Source organism: Rhinatrema bivittatum, chromosome 3, assembly GCF_901001135.1.
Source record: "Rhinatrema bivittatum chromosome 3, aRhiBiv1.1, whole genome shotgun sequence".
NCBI classification, from domain to species: Eukaryota; Metazoa; Chordata; class Amphibia; order Gymnophiona; family Rhinatrematidae; genus Rhinatrema; species Rhinatrema bivittatum.
In genome coordinates, this window is record NC_042617.1 from 423,201,002 (window position 1) to 423,222,358 (window position 21,357).

The following is a 21,357-nucleotide window of genomic DNA, read 5'->3' on the forward strand; positions in this document are numbered from 1 at the left end:
GAGGTCCAGCGGGGGTCAGGGAGCGATTTCCCGCCGCGAATCGTTTTCGTACGGAAAATGGCGCCGGCCATACGCGTATGGCCGGCGCCATTTTCCGTACGGAAAATGGCGCCGGCAGGAGATCGACTGCAGGAGGTCGTTCAGCGAGGGTTCCGGCGCCTCGCTGAACGACCTCCTGCAGTCGATCTCCTGCCGGCGCCATTTTCCGTACGAAAACGATTCGCGGCAGGAAATCGCTCCCTGACCCCCGCTGGACCTCCAGGAACTTTTGGCCAGCTTGTGGGGGGCCTCCTGACCCCCACGAGACTTGCCAAAAGTCCAGCGGGGGTCCGGAAGGACCTCCTGCCGTCCAATCATGTTCGTCTATGGCCGCCGCCATTTTTCGGCGCCATTTTGGAAAATGGCGCCGGCTGAAGACAACAAGATTCAGGAGCAGGAGCCCGTTCCGGACCGCTGCCGTTCCGGACCGCCGCTGGACCCGCAGGTTATTTAACTCATTTGGGGGGGGGTTCGGGAGGGTGGGGGATTTAATTTAAAGGGTCGGGGGTGGGTTTTAGGGGGTTTTAGTGTGCCGGCTCACGATTCTAACGATTTATAACGATAAATCGTTAGAATCTCTATTGTATTGTGTTCCATAATGGTTTAAGACGATATTAAAATTATCGGACGATAATTTTAATCGTCCTAAAACGATTCATATCCCTAATGTAAGACTTTACCTTTATACTCTCTAAACCAGGCTCTAAGCCATAGGTTCCCCAGGACTTGGAAAGACTACACCCACCTGGAGTGGTAGCTCTGTCAAGGTTTACTGAAGTCTGTCGCCTACTGGCCTTTCTTTCTTTGGCTGTTTTGTCTTACTACAAACACCAAAAACCCCCAAAATATCCTCTAATAATAAATACAGTTACAAATCGCAAGCATGAGGATCCTAAGTACCTTATTAACTGATGTTTGTCCGGAGGGACAAATTGACAGACTCCTGCATCTTCTAGACTATATCTGGCAGTTCCTTGACACTCTCCTCATCAGCTTTCCCTCTAGCTTTCCATCTTGCTCCATTTTTATTTCAGGAAGGCTAATCTAGCATTACCACATTACTTTCATGGATATCTAGTATATGCATGAAGTTAGGATTAGATCAATCTATCCTGAAAAAAAGGTGCAAGTTGGTAAACAATCTGTTAAGAATGAAGCACAAATTAATTTTTTTCTGTTATGAATAGTTTATTGCAATTTTCAATGTATTTCTTGATAACATTATTATCTTGGATGGTCCAAATCACTTTCAGGAATCATAGTGGAGAAGATCACATTTAAAAAAAGTCAGCTATAATGGCTGCAACCTATCTCAATAAAAGTAGAAACTAATGTTTTTTTTTTATTATTGTTTTATAGCTGAGTGCAGCGGTCAAATTCATGCTTCTGCATCTGGCCGCATTTTATCACCAGGGTACCCAGCACCTTATGACAACAATTTGCATTGCACTTGGATTCTAGAAGCTGATCCAGGCAAGACCATAAGGTACTGACAGCTTCTTTCTTTCTTTCTTCCTTCCTTTTACTATCTTTCTTTCTTAATGTAGGATTGAACATATTTGTTTTCCTTGTTATATAAAAGTACAACAGAAATTAATTGTGACATAGAACTGAGCTTAAATTCAGAGCTCCAGATAAAGCCAGATTTGCCTTGTATATCCAATCTTTATATACTAGTTATGCCTACTGTAAGTATATAGATTTTCTACTATATATCCTTGTTTGGACATTTTTCACTACTATACATTAAGGAGAGGGCATATAATTTTCCTGTTTTCACAGAACATAGAAAATATATTATCTAAAAAAAAAAAAAAAAGCCAGAAGCTTGAAGATAGATAATAGGTGGCAAGTTTTCAAACTGTCCTCCTATATACATCAGTTTTGTAGCTAATTCTGAAAGGGAACATATGCATATACTTTCCTTTGAAAATGGTCATGGATAAAAGTTACTCACAAACTTTCACAAGTAAAAGTTTTATATCAAATTATGGGGGTTATTTTCCAAGCCGTGATAGGCCCTTATCACGTGTGTTAGGGCCTTATCGCACGAGATAAGGGCCTTATTGTGGCAGTAAGATTTAAATTAGGGGGAAGGGAGGAGTTGGGGTGGAGTTAAGGAGGGAATTATGATAATTGGCGATGGCACCGCTGCCGGCGATAATGTTTAGAACACCTTAAAAGGTGGTACTATTCCCCGAGATAGCCTGCAGCCGGCCGCACCGCGGCAGGCAAAACCATACCGCCATGGTGCGACTGGCTGCAGGCTATCGCCCGATCGCCCCCTGCCCCCCTGTGGTACAGAGTTCATCATTCCACATAGAATGATGAATCCTGGCCCATACTTGCAAATTTGAAAATATGGTCCACAATTGTTATATTCTCATCCTGCCCAAAACACAGCTCCTGGAATGCCTCTCCTCAATCCAGCTACTTGTAGCTGCTTTGAGTGAGGAGAATTTTACAATTTTTATAAAGTCGATTAAGGTGATTTAACTGCTATTTACCTGGATAGTAGGGATATGCATTTATTTAAAATGGAATAGGAAATATGAACAATATTTTCTATTTCATTTCATAACATTTTCAAAATGAATAAAAAGAAAAATGATCAAACTTTTATTGATGTACTTCTGTTTTGTTTTGATAAATTAGAGAAAAAAACCCTCAGGGGCAGACTAGAGACTTCCCATGGGCTTCCAGGGCTATCCCAGGACTTCCTCAGGCCCTTCCAGGATGCAAACCTGGGACCCGAACTGGAGCCCTCCCCAGGGCTGACCAACTAGAACATCAAATCCTCCCCCAAAAGATGGGGGTAAGTGGGTGCTAGGAAATACCCTGATCCCCATTTACCACATACATGGGGGACCAGAGGAGCAGGAAGGATGCTTGCTCACCTCCTGCCCCTGGCCATCTGCATGGAAATGGCAGAGGTCAGCTCTGAGACCAGCATATATTTTGATATTAAAATGATGCAGTCTCAGGACTAAACCAAAGCTAAAAAATATGAGTAGATAAATACTAGAGATGTGCAGCAATGCTGCATTTCGGTTCAGGCTTTGTTTTTGGCCTGCTGCAGAAATTTCATTTTTCCCGCGGTTCGGGCTTTTTTTTTCAGGGGATGCCGATTTTTGGGTTAGTGCATGCTAACCCAAAAAATGAATTTTTCTGAATTTTCGGAATAATTGCATTTGTTTTTCATTTTTCTCTAACCAGGACAAATTAGACAATTTCGTTGAAATTGTCTAATTCGTGAAAAACGAATGCACACCTTTTTAAATAATAACCTTACATTTAAAGGTAAGATCCAAAACAAAAGTAGTATGAGGAAAAGATATAAACATTCCAAGAGAAATGATTAAAGAAAAAATATTTTTATTTTATTCTGCTTATCTTTGCAATCGGTGCTTCGAAATAATTTTTTAAATCAACAACTAGACTTCATTAGCGTCACTTCAAATATATAGAGAGAGACATTCAAGCTTTACTCCATATTTAGAGGTGTACATATTCCATCCCCCGACACAGCCATGTTTCACCAGATGGCTTATTTGGGCGGGTCCAAGCTGAAACAAAAAACTGGACACTCAAAAGTACACCTAAATGCATCTGTCAAAACTGCCACAAATAGAAATGGAAGTGAAGTAGACATCAATCAATTTTCAGAAGACTGTGTTGCTAAGGATTTGCAAAACTAAAAGTAAATAAAGTAATTGGGCCAGATGGCATACATCCAAGGATATTGAGGTCTCAGGACTGGCTAGAGCCATTTTCTTATATGATAAATATTAATTGGCAGGTATAAAGTTATGTGAATATCAGCAATTTATATGTGAAACTTTTATCCTCACCCAAGAACACACCTAGACCCCCCTTTTTTTGTGCAGGTAAATGTGCATATGAAACTGATAATACACATGCACTTTTGATGTTTATAAAATAGCATGACTTAGAAATAGTGGCAGTCACAGAACTATGGTAAACACAGAACCATGACTGGGATATAACCTATTCAGGAAGGACAGGATAAGAAACTATATATAGAAAATAATATTAAATCAACAAAACTGTAGAGTTTATAAGGTAAGAAGAAGGGTTTGTGGTGCATAATAATTGGAAATCTAAGGGAAGCTTGGAAAGTAATCAGGTGAACGAAGGTGCAAATGGAAGAAAAATGATCTAATGTAGTAAAAGGAGAGGTAAGACAATTTTTAGTGTAGTAGTGACAAGAAGAAGTGCAAAAGTGGATTTGCCAAAAAAATAAATAAATAAATTATATATATATATATATATATATATATATATATATATATATATATTCCATGTTCACTGAGGAAGAACTTAGGATAGGACCATGGAAAACTGCCACAACAGGAAATAGAAATGAAATAGACCTCAGTCAATTTTCAGAAGACTGTGTTGGCCTAGCAATTGGGCCAGATGTCATACATTGAAGGAGCTTAAGGAAGTTTTGGCAGTTCTGCTGTCTGACATTGTCAGTGCTTCTATAGAGTCAATAGTGGTTTTAGAGAACTGAAGACAGTCAGAGATAGTAACTCTTCACAAAAGTAGAAAAAAAGAACTGAGAACTACAGACTCATTATTCTGACTTCAGTGGTGAATAAACTAATAAATCACAGCTAAAACTAAAGGGGCGGATTTTAAAAGGCCTGCGCGCGCCGGCGTACCTATTTTGCATAGGCCGCCGGCGCGCATAAGTCCCGGGGATTTCGAAAAGGGGCGGGAGGGGGCGTGTCCGGGGGCGTTCCCGAAACGACGCGGCGTTTCGGGGGCGACCGTGGCATTTCGAGGGTGGGCCCGGGGGCGTGGCACTGGCCCGGGGGCATGGTCGAGGCCTCCGGACCAGCCCCCGGGACTGGAGGACGGAGCGGGGCTGCCGGCCGGCGCGCGCAAAGTTAGGGGGGGTTTAGATAGGGCCGGGGGGGGTGGGTTAGGTAGGGGAAGGGAGGGGAAGGTGGGGGGAGGGCGAAGGAAAGTTCCCTCCGAGGCCGCTCCGAAATCGGAGCGGTCTCGGAGGGAACAGGCAGCACGCGCTGGGCTCGGCATGCACAGGTAGCACAAATGTGCACCCCCTTGCGAGAGCCGACCCCGGATTATATAAATACGCGCGGCTACGAGCGTATCTTATAAAATCCAGCGTACTTTTGTTCGCGCCCGGTGCGAGAACAAAAGTATGCGATCGCGTATTTTTTAAAGATCTACCCCAAAGAGAGCATAGTTTCTGGAATCCAATGGATTACAGCATGGTCCCTAAGCATGGTCCTTGCGGGCCACTACCCAATCAGATTTTCAGGATATCCATAATGAATATGCATGACATCTATATGTATGCACTGCCTCCATTGGATGCAAATAGATGCCATGAATATTTATTGTTGAATTTCCAAAATCCTGATTTTGTTGTGGCCTTAAAGGACTGAGTTTTGGTACCCCTGGATTACAGGACCTGAGGCAATATGATTTTACCAGATGTATATCTTGTCAGATGAATCTAATCAATTTCTTGAACTTGGTGACCAGAGAGTTAGATCCAGGGAGGGCATAGATGTAGTATACTTGGATTTCAGCAAAGCCTATGTCAAGGTTCTACATAGGCTATTTTTAAATAAACTGAGCACCCTCAGTATCAGCCCTAAAGTGACTGGGTTTGAAACTGGTTGAGTGGAAGGTGCCAAAGAGTAGTGGGAAATGGAGTTCACTTCAATGAAAGAGAAATTACTAGTGGTACACTAGATGAATCAGTTTTTAATCTGGTTCTGCTCAACATTTTCACTAGCAGTATTGTAGATGTTCTACCGGGAAAGGTTTACCTTTTAGCAGATAATAGCAAAATCTGAAGGGGGAGACACCCTGGAAGTTGTGTTAAAAATGGACAGATATAATAAACATAGAGGAATGGTCTTGAGTCTGGCATTTAATATGTAATGCTAAAAAATGCAGGGTCATACATTTGGTTTGCAAAAACTCAAAGGAACTGTACAGCATAGTTCTGTGCACAAAACTAAAGTGGTATCTGCCCGGGTGTTATCATATCTGATGACCTTACGGTGACCAGACAAAGTGAAGCAAAAGCCACAAGGATACTTGTAAACATACAGGGATTAATAGCCAGCAGGAAAAATAATGTGATATTGCCTCTTTATAAATCTCTGATGAGACCTCATTTGATATACTGAGACTGTGTACAATTCTGGAGGCCACAGAGCCAGAAGGGCATAAATCAAATAGAATGGCCATGGCCCAGCAAAGCTATATATATGTTCTACCATAAATACCCCCTATAAATCAGGCCTAGTAGTCCAGAATGTATCCCTTGGGGATGGGGTGGAACTATTATGGCCAATCCTTGATGGAGACTCAGATTGAAATTAGCCCCAATGTTCAAAACAGAATTCTCCACTCCAGAGCTTCTGGGATCAAGAATCAGAGGCATTGGAGAAAAAGGCTGCTTCAGAAAGACACCAAGTACAAATGTTAACAAGAATTGGTTGGGGTAAATCAAAAAGGATTGTGGATAAACTGAAATGTGTACACAACAATCCGAAAGCTGACTCACTCTATTGCTATCATACTCTCTACACATAGAATCTTTTTACCAAGATTCCTTGCTTCAGTCCTTTGGTTCTAACCTTTCACATCAATCTCTTCGTTCTAGTCTTTCAATTCCATCCTGTATTTCTTATTATTATAGTTCATATTAGTTCTGCTTCAGCTGGTTAACCCACTCTGGTGACCTGATTCTGGCTCCTAATCTGTAGTTCCAGCTTTGCTTCTAGAATCTAGTAACCAGCTTGATAATTTAATTTCTGGGCCTGCAGCCAAACTCTGGATCTAGTTCCCAGGTCCAGTTCTAGTTAACTGCAAGTTCTAAGATCTGGGCCTCCTTCTACCTGTTTCTCAGCCCATGCCTTGCCAAGCCTGAGTGCTCACAAGCAAGGCTCAGCCTGCCCAAGGACTGTATTTTAGGAGTAGTAACCTGACACATAAGTAGCATTAGGGGCATGCATGAAGGCATTATAAAGGCAATTGGACCAACACAGAATAAGTTAGCTTATCTGAAGTCAACCACAAGAGACATCATCAATTAGCAATTAAAACAAATGGACGATGGGGGAATCTTATTTAGAACTCTACAGAGAAAATACTGTTTCAAATTAGGCCATCATTCCTGAGAATATTCGCCTTTATTGAGGGAGCCGAATAACAAGCTAATAGAAAATGAGCTCAGCAAGATCATTGATGGTTTAGCAAATGGGAAGGCTCTGGAAAGTAGGGAATTCAATCAGAAGTCATCAAATATTCAAAAGCTATGTTGCTTGGACACCTTCATAAGATTATCTGTCTATATTGAAAGGAATGCATGATTCCTCAAGAGATAATGGATACTAAATTCAGAAAGAGGAAAATGACATACATATCTACAGTATACCATATTGCCATGTCACATTTGCCAGCACATGTCACAGGACCGCATAGTCACCTACATGGGAAAGACAGTGAACATAGGGGGATCCTATTCATGCTTCTCTTCTAATGTAGTATATATTCAGTACAGAAAATGTGAGGAAGCATGCTACATTAATGAGGCAAGCTAGACATTAAAAGCAAGAAATAACTCAAGTAGACAGAAGATAAATCACCACAGAGAAGACCAAGATGACACTTTCATTAGTGAGCACTTTGTGGAACCAAGCCACTATATCAATTAACTTATGATAGAACCGATAGTAACAGTTATCATGATAACTCCCTCTTAAGCATGACTGAAAAAGTCTTTGCTTATGTTGCCCTAAATTTGCTTTAGATCCCTGGTGATAGTCTATCCTGAGTCCTGGCATTCAAGCTTGAGCAATCAATCATCGACATGATCTTTACCCTGAGGCAGCTGCAGGAGAAGGGGAGCAGTGAAATACATTGAATATTACCTATATTGACTCTTATTTTATTTATTTGTTTATCTGTTTGTTTGCTTATTTATTCTTGATTTTCTACATTTAATCCAAGCCTTAAGGTAGTTAACGGTCTATTACAATATATGATAAAATAATTAAAACAGTTTTAAGAAATACAATACAATTTAATACACAGCACGTCAATAACTTAACCCATAAAACATTCCGATAGTCCCACCCCATGCTAATAATCATCTAAAGGTACTTTTGATTAGCCAAGCCTTTACTTTTTCAAGAACATCATATAATTGGGTTCCACTCATAACTCCAGTGGTGAAAGGTTGCACAAAAGGGGTGCAAAACACTGTAAGATACTACATGTTGTTCCCACCAATCTTACATTTGAATATGATGGCACTTCAAAAAGTGCTTGCTGTGAAGAATGTTGGGACTGTGGACCCTTGGACTGGGATGGGAGTTGGCACTACCACTGAGGGGCGGCTCCCAATGGCCCTCATTGTCAGCTGGCAGTGCATATGAGAACGACCCAGCTGGAGCTTCATCTATACCAGCCCTCATTCCCCTCAGGTTGAGCCCTTGGGTGCCGGAGCTGGCAGCACTTAGGTGCGGGTCGCCTCAACGGAGACTGGAGCAGTGGCTGGTAGAGACGGAGTCAGGAGTCCAGGTCATGGCTGGCAGCAAAGAAGCAAAATGAGAGTCTAAACTGAAGATCAGGGCCAGGCAGCAGACAAGCAAGATGAGGAACCAGGCCAAGGGTCAAGACAGGCAGCAGACGAGCAGAGACTAGGAGGCAAGCCAAAGTCAGAACCAGGAAATCAAGCCGAGGAGAGGAGCACAGGAACTGAAGGATGAGGAGAGGTATGGAGACAGGAACACTGGAATAGATAGGAGTGCAGGAACTGAAACCACTGGAACAGGACTCAGGAACCAAGGACAGGATCAGGAACAGGAGACAGGAACTTGGATACGTCAGGAACCAGGAACAGCAACTATCACGCTGAGGAGGTGGACCTGTTGTCAAGGCAAAGAACTAAGGGCTGAGGCATGGTTTAAATACCCCTCAGTCCCGACGTCATCAATCGGGGCTGGGCCAAAGTTTCCTGCTGCGGGACCTTGTGTGCGCCTAGGGAGAGGCCTGCAGGAAGGAGGATGGTGGTGTCCAGAGCCGCGTGGGAGGCCCACAGATGGATGACTCCAGAGCGGAGCATGCCGCGCCGGCCAGGAAAAAACCTGCTGCGCTTCGGAGGAGGTAGAGGGGACCGGCCGTGGCCTACCATGGCCGGGAGCCACAACAAAGAATGTAGCAATCTAGAAGGTTATTGGTAATGAAGTACTAGCTTCTTTGGTACTGAACTTAATATTAACACCTGGAAAATAGCTGCTGAAGATGACTGTTAAAGATAGAGTAACTGGTTGGGACAATACATTGTGATATGTTGTAAATGCTTCACAGCACATTAGTGTTTTTCCTGATAGATTTTAAAAATCATATTTATATGCCTCAAAAATGGAAAACTACATATATCTAATTTAGTTTATCTGAATAAATTGAATAGATTCTACAGCTTGATTATGCATTGTATGAAAAAGTACTTTCTACTATTTGTTTTAAATCTGTTGATAGTTTAATGTAATGTCCCCTTGTTAAATGCCAAGAAGTACAGAGTCATGCATCTGGGGTGTGGTAATCAAAAAGAGCTGTATGTGATGGGATGAAGGGCTGTTGTGCACGGAGCAGGAGACAAACCTTGGAGTGATAATATCTAGCGATCTGAAGATGGCAAAGCAATGTGACAAGGCGATAGCTAAAGCCAGAAGAATGCTGGGTTGTATAGAGAGAGGAATAACCAATAAGAAAAATGAGGTGATAATCCCCTTATACAGGTCATTGGTGAGGCCTCACCTGGAGTTTTGTGTTCAGTTCTGGAGACTGTATCTGAAAAGGGATTGAGACAGGATAGAAGCGGTCCAGAGAAAGGTGAAAAAAATGGTTGGGGTTCTCCAGGAATTGACTTATGAGAAAAGATTTAATTTCTTAAATATGTATACCCTGGAAGAGAGGAGGTGTAGGTGGATATGATACAGGTCTTCAGATACCTGAAAGGATATGATGATGCACAATCGACAAACCTTTTTACATTCTAAAGAAATCAATAGAACTGGGGTCATGTAATGAAACTCCAGGGAGAAAAACTCAGAACCAACATCTGGAAATATTTCTTCACAGAGAGGGAGGTGGATGCCTGGAATGCCCTTCTGAAGGAGGTGGTGAAGACTAAATCAGTGAAAGATTTCAAAGGGGCATGGGATAAACACTGTAGATCCCTAAAGTTTAGAGGATAAAAATGAAGAAAAGAGTGCATGGGGGTAACTTGCTGGTGTGGCGGTTACTACCCTTAACCAATAAGGCTGATACTTCTGATGAAACTCCGTTGCTCTCTGGTTCAATGGCAAGAGGGAATGGGAAATTGGACTCAGACAGCAACAAGCATGGGTCCTGACGTTGAAGGTTTTGGGAAACTAAATATTTATTTATTTATTTATTTAGCATTTTTCTATACCGACTTTCCAATAACAAAATTATTGATCAATTCGGTTTACATTTTAAACAATAACAACAATGACAAGTAAATGTCTTACAATGAACAGGTCGAATTAACTTGGATTAAGATATATGGGGGTAATAACATAATTAAGATATATGGGGGTAATAACATAATTAACATGAGCGGTGCCTAATATAGGCTAGAGGTTGGGTTTTGATAATAGACTGCCGAAGATAATAGACTGCCAAAGATAATAGACTGTCAAAGATAATAGACTGCCAAAGATCATGTGATTTCTAGAGAAGATCTATATAGTTCTCTAGCGTGTTACCACTGAGGGGTTATTGGCAGGGATATTTCGCAGGTTGATGTTATGGGAAAGCTTGGTTGAATAACCAAGTCTTGAGTCTTTTTTTAAATGTAGTGGAGCATTGCAGTGATCTGAGCTCTGATGGGAGAGAGTTCCAGAGTTTAGGCCCAGCTGTGGAGAGAGCTCTTTTACTTAATGCTGACTTCATCGGTGGAATTTGAGGGAATATGGGGGTTAACTATATGTCACGGCAGATGCTACATGGCAGATGCTAACCTAAGCTTGCTGGGCAGACTGGATGGACCGGTTGGTCCTCTTCTTCTGTCATTGTCTATGTTTATATGTTTCTGTGCAGGTTACCTTAATGATAATGAGGTCCCATTCCAGGTGTAAAAGAAGGTAATGTCCAGACCTTCCAACCCATAAGAACATATCATACTGAGTCAGACCAAGGGTCCATCAAGCCCAGAATCCTGTTTCCAACTGTCGCCAACCCAGGTCATAAGAACCTGGCAAGTACCATTTGTTAACTGAAAGATATGTTCAGATGAATCCCATGATTGAACCACTGGCTGGTTGTAACTGTTGTACAGATTATTTCCATGCAGAAAAGTTTCACAAAATTTGCTATGGGTTAATCCTGTTTTTCATTTCCATCCTCTGGAGAACCTCTGTGTTCATCCCATTTCTGTTTGAATTCTGTTACCATTCTTGTCTTCACCACCTCTTCCAGGAGGGTATTTCAGGCATCCATCACCCTTTCCTTAAAAGAAATATTTATTGATGTTGATCCTAAGTCTAGCCCTCTTGGAGCTTCATATCAAGACTCCTAGTTGTACAACTTCCTTTCCACTGGAAAAAGCTTCTTTATTGTACATTATTACCACCTTTCAGATATTTAAAGGTCTGTATCTTTCCTCTTCCCTCCCCCCTCGTCTCTTCTCTCCTGTAGGGTATAGATATTTAGCTCCTTTGCTCCCATCTCATATGGTTTTTGGTCTAGGCCTTGCATAATTTGGTTGCTTCTCTCTGGATCACTTCTAACCTATCTATTATCCCTTTTTAATGAAGTGGTGCAATTTTTTGCTGAAATTGTTTCCCAACCAAAAAAGTAGCTTTCCTTCTGGGGTGACCATAACTTTTAGGACCAAAGAGTAAAAACGGATGATCTTTTCTCCTGTTTCATCTGAGTAGGTTTCATTATTCATAGCTAAAATGAACAGCTCATCTTTGCCCTCTTAACGTATATCCTATGGCTTTCTTAAAGACACTGCATATCAACCTTAGTGCTTTTCTTGTTAAAATTGTAGACCTTTCATTTGAGTCTGGAACACTTGGCTTATACAAGAGACTGTGCCTCCTCAGTAGCTGAACATACTTTGTTGAATTTGCTTCCAATAGAGCTGCACCTTACAAATTGAATCAAAGCATTTAAAGTATTACTGAAAACATACTTTTTTAAAACAGACTTTTAATGATTATATTTAGGAAATCCTTCTGCATTTTTTTCCTTGAGCTACTCTTGTGATTATCCAGTTCTTGTCTTGTTTTTTTCAGATTTTATTGTTAGATTTTAATGTATATTTTATTTGCTTAATATATATTCTATTTTATTGTTTTATTGTTTTATTGCTTCATATTTTATATGTTTTTATTTTTTTTAAATGTATTATTGTACATTGTTTAGAGCTTTTGTATCTAGTGTTTAATAAATACAATAAAAGTTAATAATAAAAATAACTGTACCATCAACTTAAAGCAGACATCAATAAGATCTGTGCTGAAAAAGAATTCACTTGATCATTCGCTGTTGTTAATAAAATATCATCTGATCTCTTCATTTCTATTTTTGGTCAAATTTCTTGAGATAATTGTCCTGAATTAGTTAATTGATTTTCTCAGTGATCATTTGATTTTACCATTGCCAAGTTGGTTTTTGCAAGCTTCACAGCATAGATACCCTGCTTCTTTCTAGCTCAGATATTGTTTGGTGGGGGGTCAATAGTGGCACTAGTTATGTTTAGGTGCTCTTTGATATTCCTGCTTTATTTGACATGTTGGACCATTCTATACTGTTGTCTTACTTAATTGAGGGGTTAATTTATCAAATTGTGTTAGGGCTTTATTGCGGGCATTAAGGTCTTAACACCCATGCTAATGCCATAATGCATGTGATGAATTTTGCATCATGAAATGCATATGCAAATTTGAAAAATCTATCCAAGTGGGAGGAGTTTGGGCAGAGTAAATGGAAATGAAGGCTGTTTAACATTGCATGGAATAACGTTACATAAGTGTTATGCATGCAATAGCTAAAATGTGATTTATTGTGTTTCAAGTGAGGGAGGGAGAGGGGGATAGCGAGAGCATCTATGGAGGCCCACTGATTTTTTAACTCTTTATATCACTGTAAGAGGGCCCATTATGAACTCAGGGTGAGGTTTATGGGGTGAGTTGGGGTTTAGGGGGCAATTTTTCAAGCACAGTCATACGTATGAACAGCACACGTCATCAGTGAAGATTTGATGTGATAAAAGGTGAAAGAAGAGTAGATATCATGTTCTCCCTACCTTGCTTGATGTACTGTCTACCTAGCTGCAATCAAGCTAGGTAGAGAGATCATGGAACAAATCTACTCTTCTTTCACCTTTTATCAGTCCTATTCACATTAAATCTTCACTGATGGTAACTGTGCTGTTCATACATATGACTGTGAATGTTAAACTGCCCCCAAAAGCCCAACTCACCCCTCAAACCTCACCCCGAGTTACTAGTGCCACCTCTTACAGTGGTATAAATAGTTAACTTTTTGGTGTGCCTCTATAGAGGTGCTCTCTCTCTTTCTCTCTCTCCCCCACCCCAGCAGCCCCAAAATGTAATAGAAACCCGTCCATCCACTTCTCAGCTTGCATTGTGAAAATATTGCGGGTGCAGTAAAATACCTATGTGAAGCAGTCCAGGAAAATTACACTAACCCTGCCAATTTTTTATTGCAGCCATTATTTTTGCAGGATTTATCACAAAATAATGAATCGAGGTCTCAAATTGGCATCTCTGGTACTGTGCTACACTGGTTTGATTCTTACTTGACTGGGTGTGTACAGCAAGTGAGGATTGGTTCCTTGGTTTCCTCCTGCAAACTATTACTTCTGGAATTCCTCAGGGGTTAGCAATAACTGCTGCCCTGTTCAGCATCTATATGTCTCCATTGTGGTAGTTGTTCACTGGCCTAGATATTAACTACAAGCTATGGGGTAGATTTTCAAAGGGTTACATGTGTAACCCCCGAAAACCTACCCCTGCGTGCGTTGAGCCTATTTTGTATAGGCTCGGCAGCGCACGCAAGCCTCGGGATGCGCGTATGTCCCGGGGCTTTAAAAAATGGGCGGTCCGGGGGCATAGCCGGGGGTGCAGCAGAGGTTCGGGGGCGGTTTGGGGGTGGTATGGAGGCAGGCCAGAATCCTCCTGCACAGCAACCTGTTAAGAGGGATGGCAAGCTGGCACGTGCAAGTTATGCCTGCCAGAGGCAGGCGTAATTCAACAAAATAAGGTAGGGGGGATTTAGGTAGGGCTGGGGGGTAGGTTAGATAGGGGAAGGGAGGGAAAGGTGGGAGGGGGACCAAAAAAATGTTCCCTCCAAGGCCGCTCCGATTTCGGAGCGGCCTTGGAGGGAACGGGGAAAGCCATCGGGCCTCCCCTAGGGCTCGGCGCACGCAAGGTGCACAAATGTGCACCCCCTTGCGCGCGCCGACCCCGGATGTTATAACATGTGCGCGGCAACATGCACGTTATAAAATCGGGTGTACATTTGTGTGCACTGGGTAGCAGCACGCACAAATGTACCCCACGCGTGTAATATTAAAAATCTGCCCCTATATGCTGAAGACATCCAGTTTTTTGTGCCTGTGTCTTTTTTGGTCTGTCACTTTTGTCCTAATTTTAATTTGTCTGCTTTTAAATGCTGGCTACATTCAAATAAATTATCATTAAATATCATTAAGACCAATATAATTATTTTGAGTCATTGTCCAACCCATGACACCCCATCTAGTTTTACATTTGAAAGCCTTTCTATATCATTTGTCTTACAAGTATGAAATCTGGATGTTATCATAGATACTTAGTTAACTGTGCACACCCACATTATGGCTGTAGTTAAGGCTGCCTTTTTTAGACTATAGATGCTTTATAAATTACATTGTGTGCTGGGTCCATGTGACTTTTGTATAGCTCTCCAGGCATTGATCATTACTAGACTAGATTACTGTAACTCTGACTTTCTTCAGTTTCCTGTGTCATCTTAGTGCACTACAGAAAGGGCTGGATTTTAAGAGGTACGCGCGGGCGTAGATTTGTGCGCGGGACCCGGCGCGCACAAATCTATGCCTGATTTTATAACATTTGCGTTCAGCCACGCGCATGTTATAAAATCTGGGGTCGGCGCACGCAAGGGGGTGCACACTTGTGCATCTTGCGCACCGAGACCTAGGGGAGCCCCGGTGGCTTTCCCTGTTCCCTCTGAGGCCACTCGGAAATCGGAGCGGCCTCGGAGGGAACTTTCCTTCTGCCACCCCCACTTTTCCCTCCCTTCCCCTACCTAACCCGCCCCCCAGCCCTACTTGAACCCCCCCTGACCTTTGTTTTTAAAGTTGCACCTGCCTTCAGGCAGACGTAGGTTGCGCGCGCCAGTCAAATGCTGGTGCACGATCCCCGTTTATGAGTGTAACCCTTTTAAAATCCGCCCCATAGTGCAGAATTCCACAGCACAAATTTTGACACGAACTAGGATGCAAGTTTATATCTCACCAACCCTATTTTCCCTCAATTGGTTAAATATAAAATAACATTCTTAATAAACAAGTAATTAAATTACTCTTTGTCACCATGGGTCAGTATGATGGTACAAATTTACAAGTCCATGAGTGCCCTCAGGTCTGCACAATATGGCCTGTTTGAGGTCCTTTCCTTCCAAGTTTCTCATTTAAAGAAAACACATGACAGAGCTTTTTCTGTTACTGGCCCTCTCTGTTGGAACACTTTACCAGAGCACTTGCTTGATATGACTTGTTCTACCACTATAAAAACAAAAACTTATTTGCTTGAGCTGGCTTTCAAGCTGAACTGATCTTGATAACTGGTCACAGTTGGTTTGATAACATATTTTACCTTTTAATAGTATACACAAATTCTATTACCAAACTGCATATAAGTTCTTAAATGATCTATAAAGCTCTCATTGTAGGCACTACCAGCTTTTGAGTTACAGCCTTCAATTTCTTTACATCAAACAGGGCTAGTATATTCACAACATAAACCAATCTCTATCTTTGATTTTTTTAAATTTTTTTTAAATTTGCAAATAAATTCACTTATCTGATTAGATATCTACAAGAAACTTCATTCAGAAATATGGCTCAATCCAAAAGCATTTGTTTATGTTGTGAATGGACTAGCTCTATGATTTGATATAAGGCAATTGAAAGATGTAACTCAAAAGCCAGAAGTGCTTATCATGAGAGCTTTATAGATCATTTAAGAACATATATGCAGTTGGGCATTCGAATTTTTGTATAGTATTAACTGTCTCTGCTAGAACTTGGGCACTTTTGTTTATCCTTATCTTTGAATAGATCATCTTTAACAAAGACATGTTTTAACGTTTGTATAGCTCCTATCTTGACACAAGGCCACACTTAATACTGGCAAATTTTCTTCAGCAATGATTACCATTTTCATTGTTAGACCTTTTACAAGTTTTGCAATATTTATTAGGTTTGATTACCATGAAGGCATGCTTTACTTATGCAAGTGCAGTGTTATTCTGGGATTTGCTAAGAACCTGTATTGTTTATTTTTTTTGTTCTGTTCTGATTTTGTTTTATTTGTTTTATTATGTATATTTACTATGTACTCCATTGAGAACCTTGGATCTCGTGGGTTATAAATTGTTTTAAATAGATAATTATGGTCTCTAGAGCTGAACACAGTATTCCTGGTGAAGCCTGACTAATCAGCTGTACAAGGGCATTATCATCTCCTTTTTCCTGCTAGCTGTGCCTCTCTCTATGCAGCCCAGCATCTCTCTGGTCCTAGTCACCAACTTGTCACATTACTTCACTATCTTCTGACAGAAGAATCATCCTGAGTTTGTCTCTCAGTTCATACTTAATAGTCTCTCGCACCACATCCAGGGGCGGATTGAGGGAAAATAGTGGCCTGGGGGACTTTTCTCCATACTGGCCCATGGGTACCCAATTACATATACAATATAATTTACATATATATGTACACACCCCTATATTTCGGCATGGTCCTCCCATATCAACACAGTACTATTTGCCAAAACTCAAAGAATAACAATCCCACCTATGAAAAGAATACCACAAATATTACACCAGAATCTAAAATATCAATACACCTCCTATCAGGAAAACAGAACAGGCCAAGCTACTACAGAGCCCTACAGAGAGACCACATGCTAAAAGAATGCTTCATCTCAGTCTTTGCATGCAGAACACAAACTCTCACCAAATACAGAATAAAGCCACATAAAGTATAACTAGAAATGTGCAGACAAAAACTAAACTGTAAAATGTATCACGCCAGACTCTATACAGTGCAACAATGGAAAAATAAAAATGTCACCATTCTTCAAGAAACAATAAAATCAAGATATATAAATCATGAATCATTATTTAAAAATCATACTAATAAAATAATTTCAAAACAGCTGATGAATAGAATATCCAATAATTAAAGACTAAAGCAAATTTTGAAACCTTTACCAAACACCAATAAAATATTTCAAACAGCAGACACATCACATACTACCCAATAATTAAAATGGTAGTCAGTCAAGAAAAATGAACTTAAAAAGCCACCTTTACTTACCCTCTCCAGCAGTTCTCCTACTTTTTTCCCTTGCAGGCCATACCAGAAGCAGCAGTAGCTGCTGAAGCTGTCCTCATGGTCCTCTCACACACACACACACACACACACACCAGTCACACCCTCAAGACCAGTTTCTGTCTCTCACACACCAATCATCTCCCCAACCAGTATCTCTCTCTCATACACACAAGCACACACATACCACCAGTCATCTCCCTGATCAGTCTCACACATACACACGTCGCCTCTCTGGCCAGTCTCTCTCAATCACACAATGCTCTCATTCCCCTTACTTACACAGAGGATTTCAATCACACAATGCTCTCGCTCCCCTTACTTACACACAGGATTTCAATCACACACAGGCTCTCTCTATTTCACTTACAAGCTCTCAATCACACACATGCCCTCTCTCTCACAGCCATAAGCCAGCCAAAAACATGCTCCATCTCTCACTCGCACACACGCATTGACTCACACAAGCACCCTCCCTGACTCACATATACACCACACACACAGAAGCACCATTCCTTTCTCACACACACACACACACACACAAGCACCATTCCTTTCTCACACACACACACACAGAAGCACCATTCCTTTTTCACACACACAAAAGCACTATTCCTTTCTCACACACACACACACACAAGCACCATTCCTTTCTCACACACACACACAGAAGCACCATTACTTTCTCACACACACACACACATAAGCACCATTCCTTTCTCTCTCACACACACACACAGAAGCACCTTTCCTTTCTCACACACACACACACACACACAAACACACACACAGAAGCACCATTCCTTTCTCACACACACACACACACAAGCACCATTCCTTTCTCACACACACACACACACACACACACACACACAGAAGCACCATTCTTTTTTCACACACACACAAGCACCATTCCTTTCTCATATATACACACCCCCACCCAGAAGCGCCATTCCTTTCACACATACACACACACACAGAAGCACTCTGCCGATCTAAGGCCCCCAGCTGAACAGCTGGTCTCCGGCAGCGGCTAGCAGCACCGGTGTTCACTTCTTTGGCCCTTGCCAGCACCCATCTTCATTTTTTTGCCCCCGCCGGCCACAATTTTTATTTCTTCAGCCCCTGCCGCTTGGTCTCCCGCAGAGGCTATCTGGGAGTCGCCGGCCCATCTTCTTTTCTTCGGCCTCTGCCGGCCACGATTTTTATTTCTTTGGCCCCCGCCGCTTGGTCTCCAGCAGGGGCTTCTGGGAGGCGCTGGGCCGGCCCGTCTTCTTTTTTTCGGCCTCCTCCGGCCACAATTTTAATTTCTCCACCTACCTTGAATTGATGGAGGTCACTGGGCTGAGTGCAGGCTGCAAGAGACGATTTGCCATGTGGTCGAGACCACGTGACCATCTAGACCGGCCCACCGGGGGAAGCCCGATCCCCCGATGGGTCAATCCACCTCTGACCTCATCACATACAGCTCCTTTGGATTTCCTCATCCCAAATGCATGACTCTGTACTTCTTCACATTGAATCTTAGTTGCCAATATTTGATTACTCCTTAAGCTTTCACAGAATAGAGCTCACACTTTCTACCCCTCCAGGTGTGTCTGCTCAGTTGCAGATATTTGTATCACATGCAAAAAGACAAGCTTTTCTTTTTAACCCTTCTACAAAGATACTGAACAGAAGCGACCTCTGAGACACTCCACTAATCACCTTTCTGTCTTCAGAGTGAATTCCATTTACTACTGCCCATTGTTGTCTGTCAATTAATTTCTAATCCATTTCACCACTCATTTTATTTATAAGCATCTTATGCAGGATAGTTTCAAATATAAACCATATCAGTTGTCCACCCTTGATCTAATTTTCTAGTTACAGAGAGAGAGAGAGAGAGAGAGAGAGAGAGAGAGAGAGAGAGAGAGAGAGAGAGAGAGAGAGAGAGAGAGAGAGAGAGAGAGAGAGACAGACTTCCTATAATGCCTATGCCCTAGACAGGTATTTGAATCCCTATAGGAGGGCCACCTACTAACTCAGGGTGGGGATTAGGTATGAGCGTCAGGGGTTGGGGGCCACTTTCGCATTCCACATGAGACGTACGGAAAGAACAGTGGTCTCTAGTGAAGATTTGCTGGCCGTCGGAGTGAGGAAACTCACTCCAAGAGGAGATTTGGGCAACGTTCTCTCCACCTAGCTTGATGGACACTCTACCTGGGCAACAACAAGCTAGGTGTAGAGAATGTAGCCTGCAGGATACTGAAACGGGCTGCTGGGAATATCGTGGACCGCGATACTCCTGGCTGGACACTTTCGCGAAAACATCGTGCACCACGATAAAACAACCAATGAATCATCGCGGTGCACGATGTTTTCGCGATTTGCGACTCCAGTTCCGCGAATGGCGAAAACATCGCGTGCGGCGATGTTTCCCCACTGCACGAAAAATGCCTTATTTGCATAGGACACGCCCCCTCATGCGTTACTGCTGCAATATTGGAAAATGAGGCCCACAATGACTCTTAAAATAAAGGCAGAATGGAGGTTCTGTAATTCTACACATGGACTCCAAGTAATGAAAACTTACTTCCTGATAGAATAATACTTTTAATCTTTAATGCATTAATTTTATCCCCTTATATTTTGCATAAATACCACCTACCCTCATGCTTAGCATTTACTTATAAAGATACTAGCTGTACCCGGCCACGCGTTGCAGTGGCAGATAAAGGTTAAGTGGAAAAGAAAGAAAAGAGAATGGGGATATCCGACCCCTGCCCCCCCCGAACATGGACGCAATAACATCCCCACGCCCCCCCTGCAGGCCCGCCGATACCTGTCAAAAATGGTAGTCGGTGGAGCGGGCGTTCGTTCCGGCATGGAAGTATTGGCTCCTGGCCCTCGGCAGCCAGCACTGAAACTGTCTCTGACGGCTGTTAGAACTTACTCTGTCAGTGGGGTGGAGCAATGGGAGCGGTCATCTCGCTCCGGTTGCCAGTCCAGAAATGGCATCGACGGGCCCTCGCCCTCACTATGTCACATGTCACATGGGCTACTGCCGCCATTGGCATTCCCTAGTGTCCTAGTAAGGGACAGAGCCGTCGGTGCCATTTTGATTGCTGGCAGCTGACGGCCGCAGTGTATGCGATGTGTCACGGAGCGCTGTTGCCCCCCCCCCCCCCCCCGCTGGAGCAGCCCGAACTATTCTGCCATTTTGCGTGCGTTCGGAGGGTGTGGGCAGTAAGTAGAAAAGTCATGTGCGTGGGGGGGTGAGGAGGGTGTTTTTGTGTGAGTTCTTAGGGTGTGGGAATAGCAAACATGTGGCTTGTGAGTGGCCTCCTGGTGTAGCATGCTGGAATTTTGTGGGTTTTTGTGTGTTTTGGGAGGGCGTGTGAAGTAAGTACAATTGGCATGTGTGCGGGGGGTGTGACGAGGGTGGATTTGTGTCTGGTCGGAGGGTGTGTGTATCCCAAACATTGGTCACTTGTGTGTGGGGTGTGAGCGTTTGTGCAAGGTGTAAGAGCTTGCGCTTACGTCCAGCAGATGTTGCTGTTTTGTGGAACCAAATTTTAAAACTTTTTTACCAGCCCCCGGTGTGACATATATGTAACGTAAGTGTAGAAGAACCTTGCCG

General features: G+C 42.4%; 1 protein-coding gene across 1 annotated transcript in view; it reads left to right on the forward strand.

Annotated features, from left to right (window-relative positions):
- The window catches only part of CSMD1 (CUB and Sushi multiple domains 1), a 4,035,193-nt gene that overhangs the window by 2,881,318 nt on the left and 1,132,518 nt on the right, over positions 1–21,357 (forward strand). Inside the window, 1 exon segment of the mRNA XM_029596871.1 lies at positions 1,399–1,525. Coding sequence (XP_029452731.1) covers positions 1,399–1,525 — 127 coding nt within the window.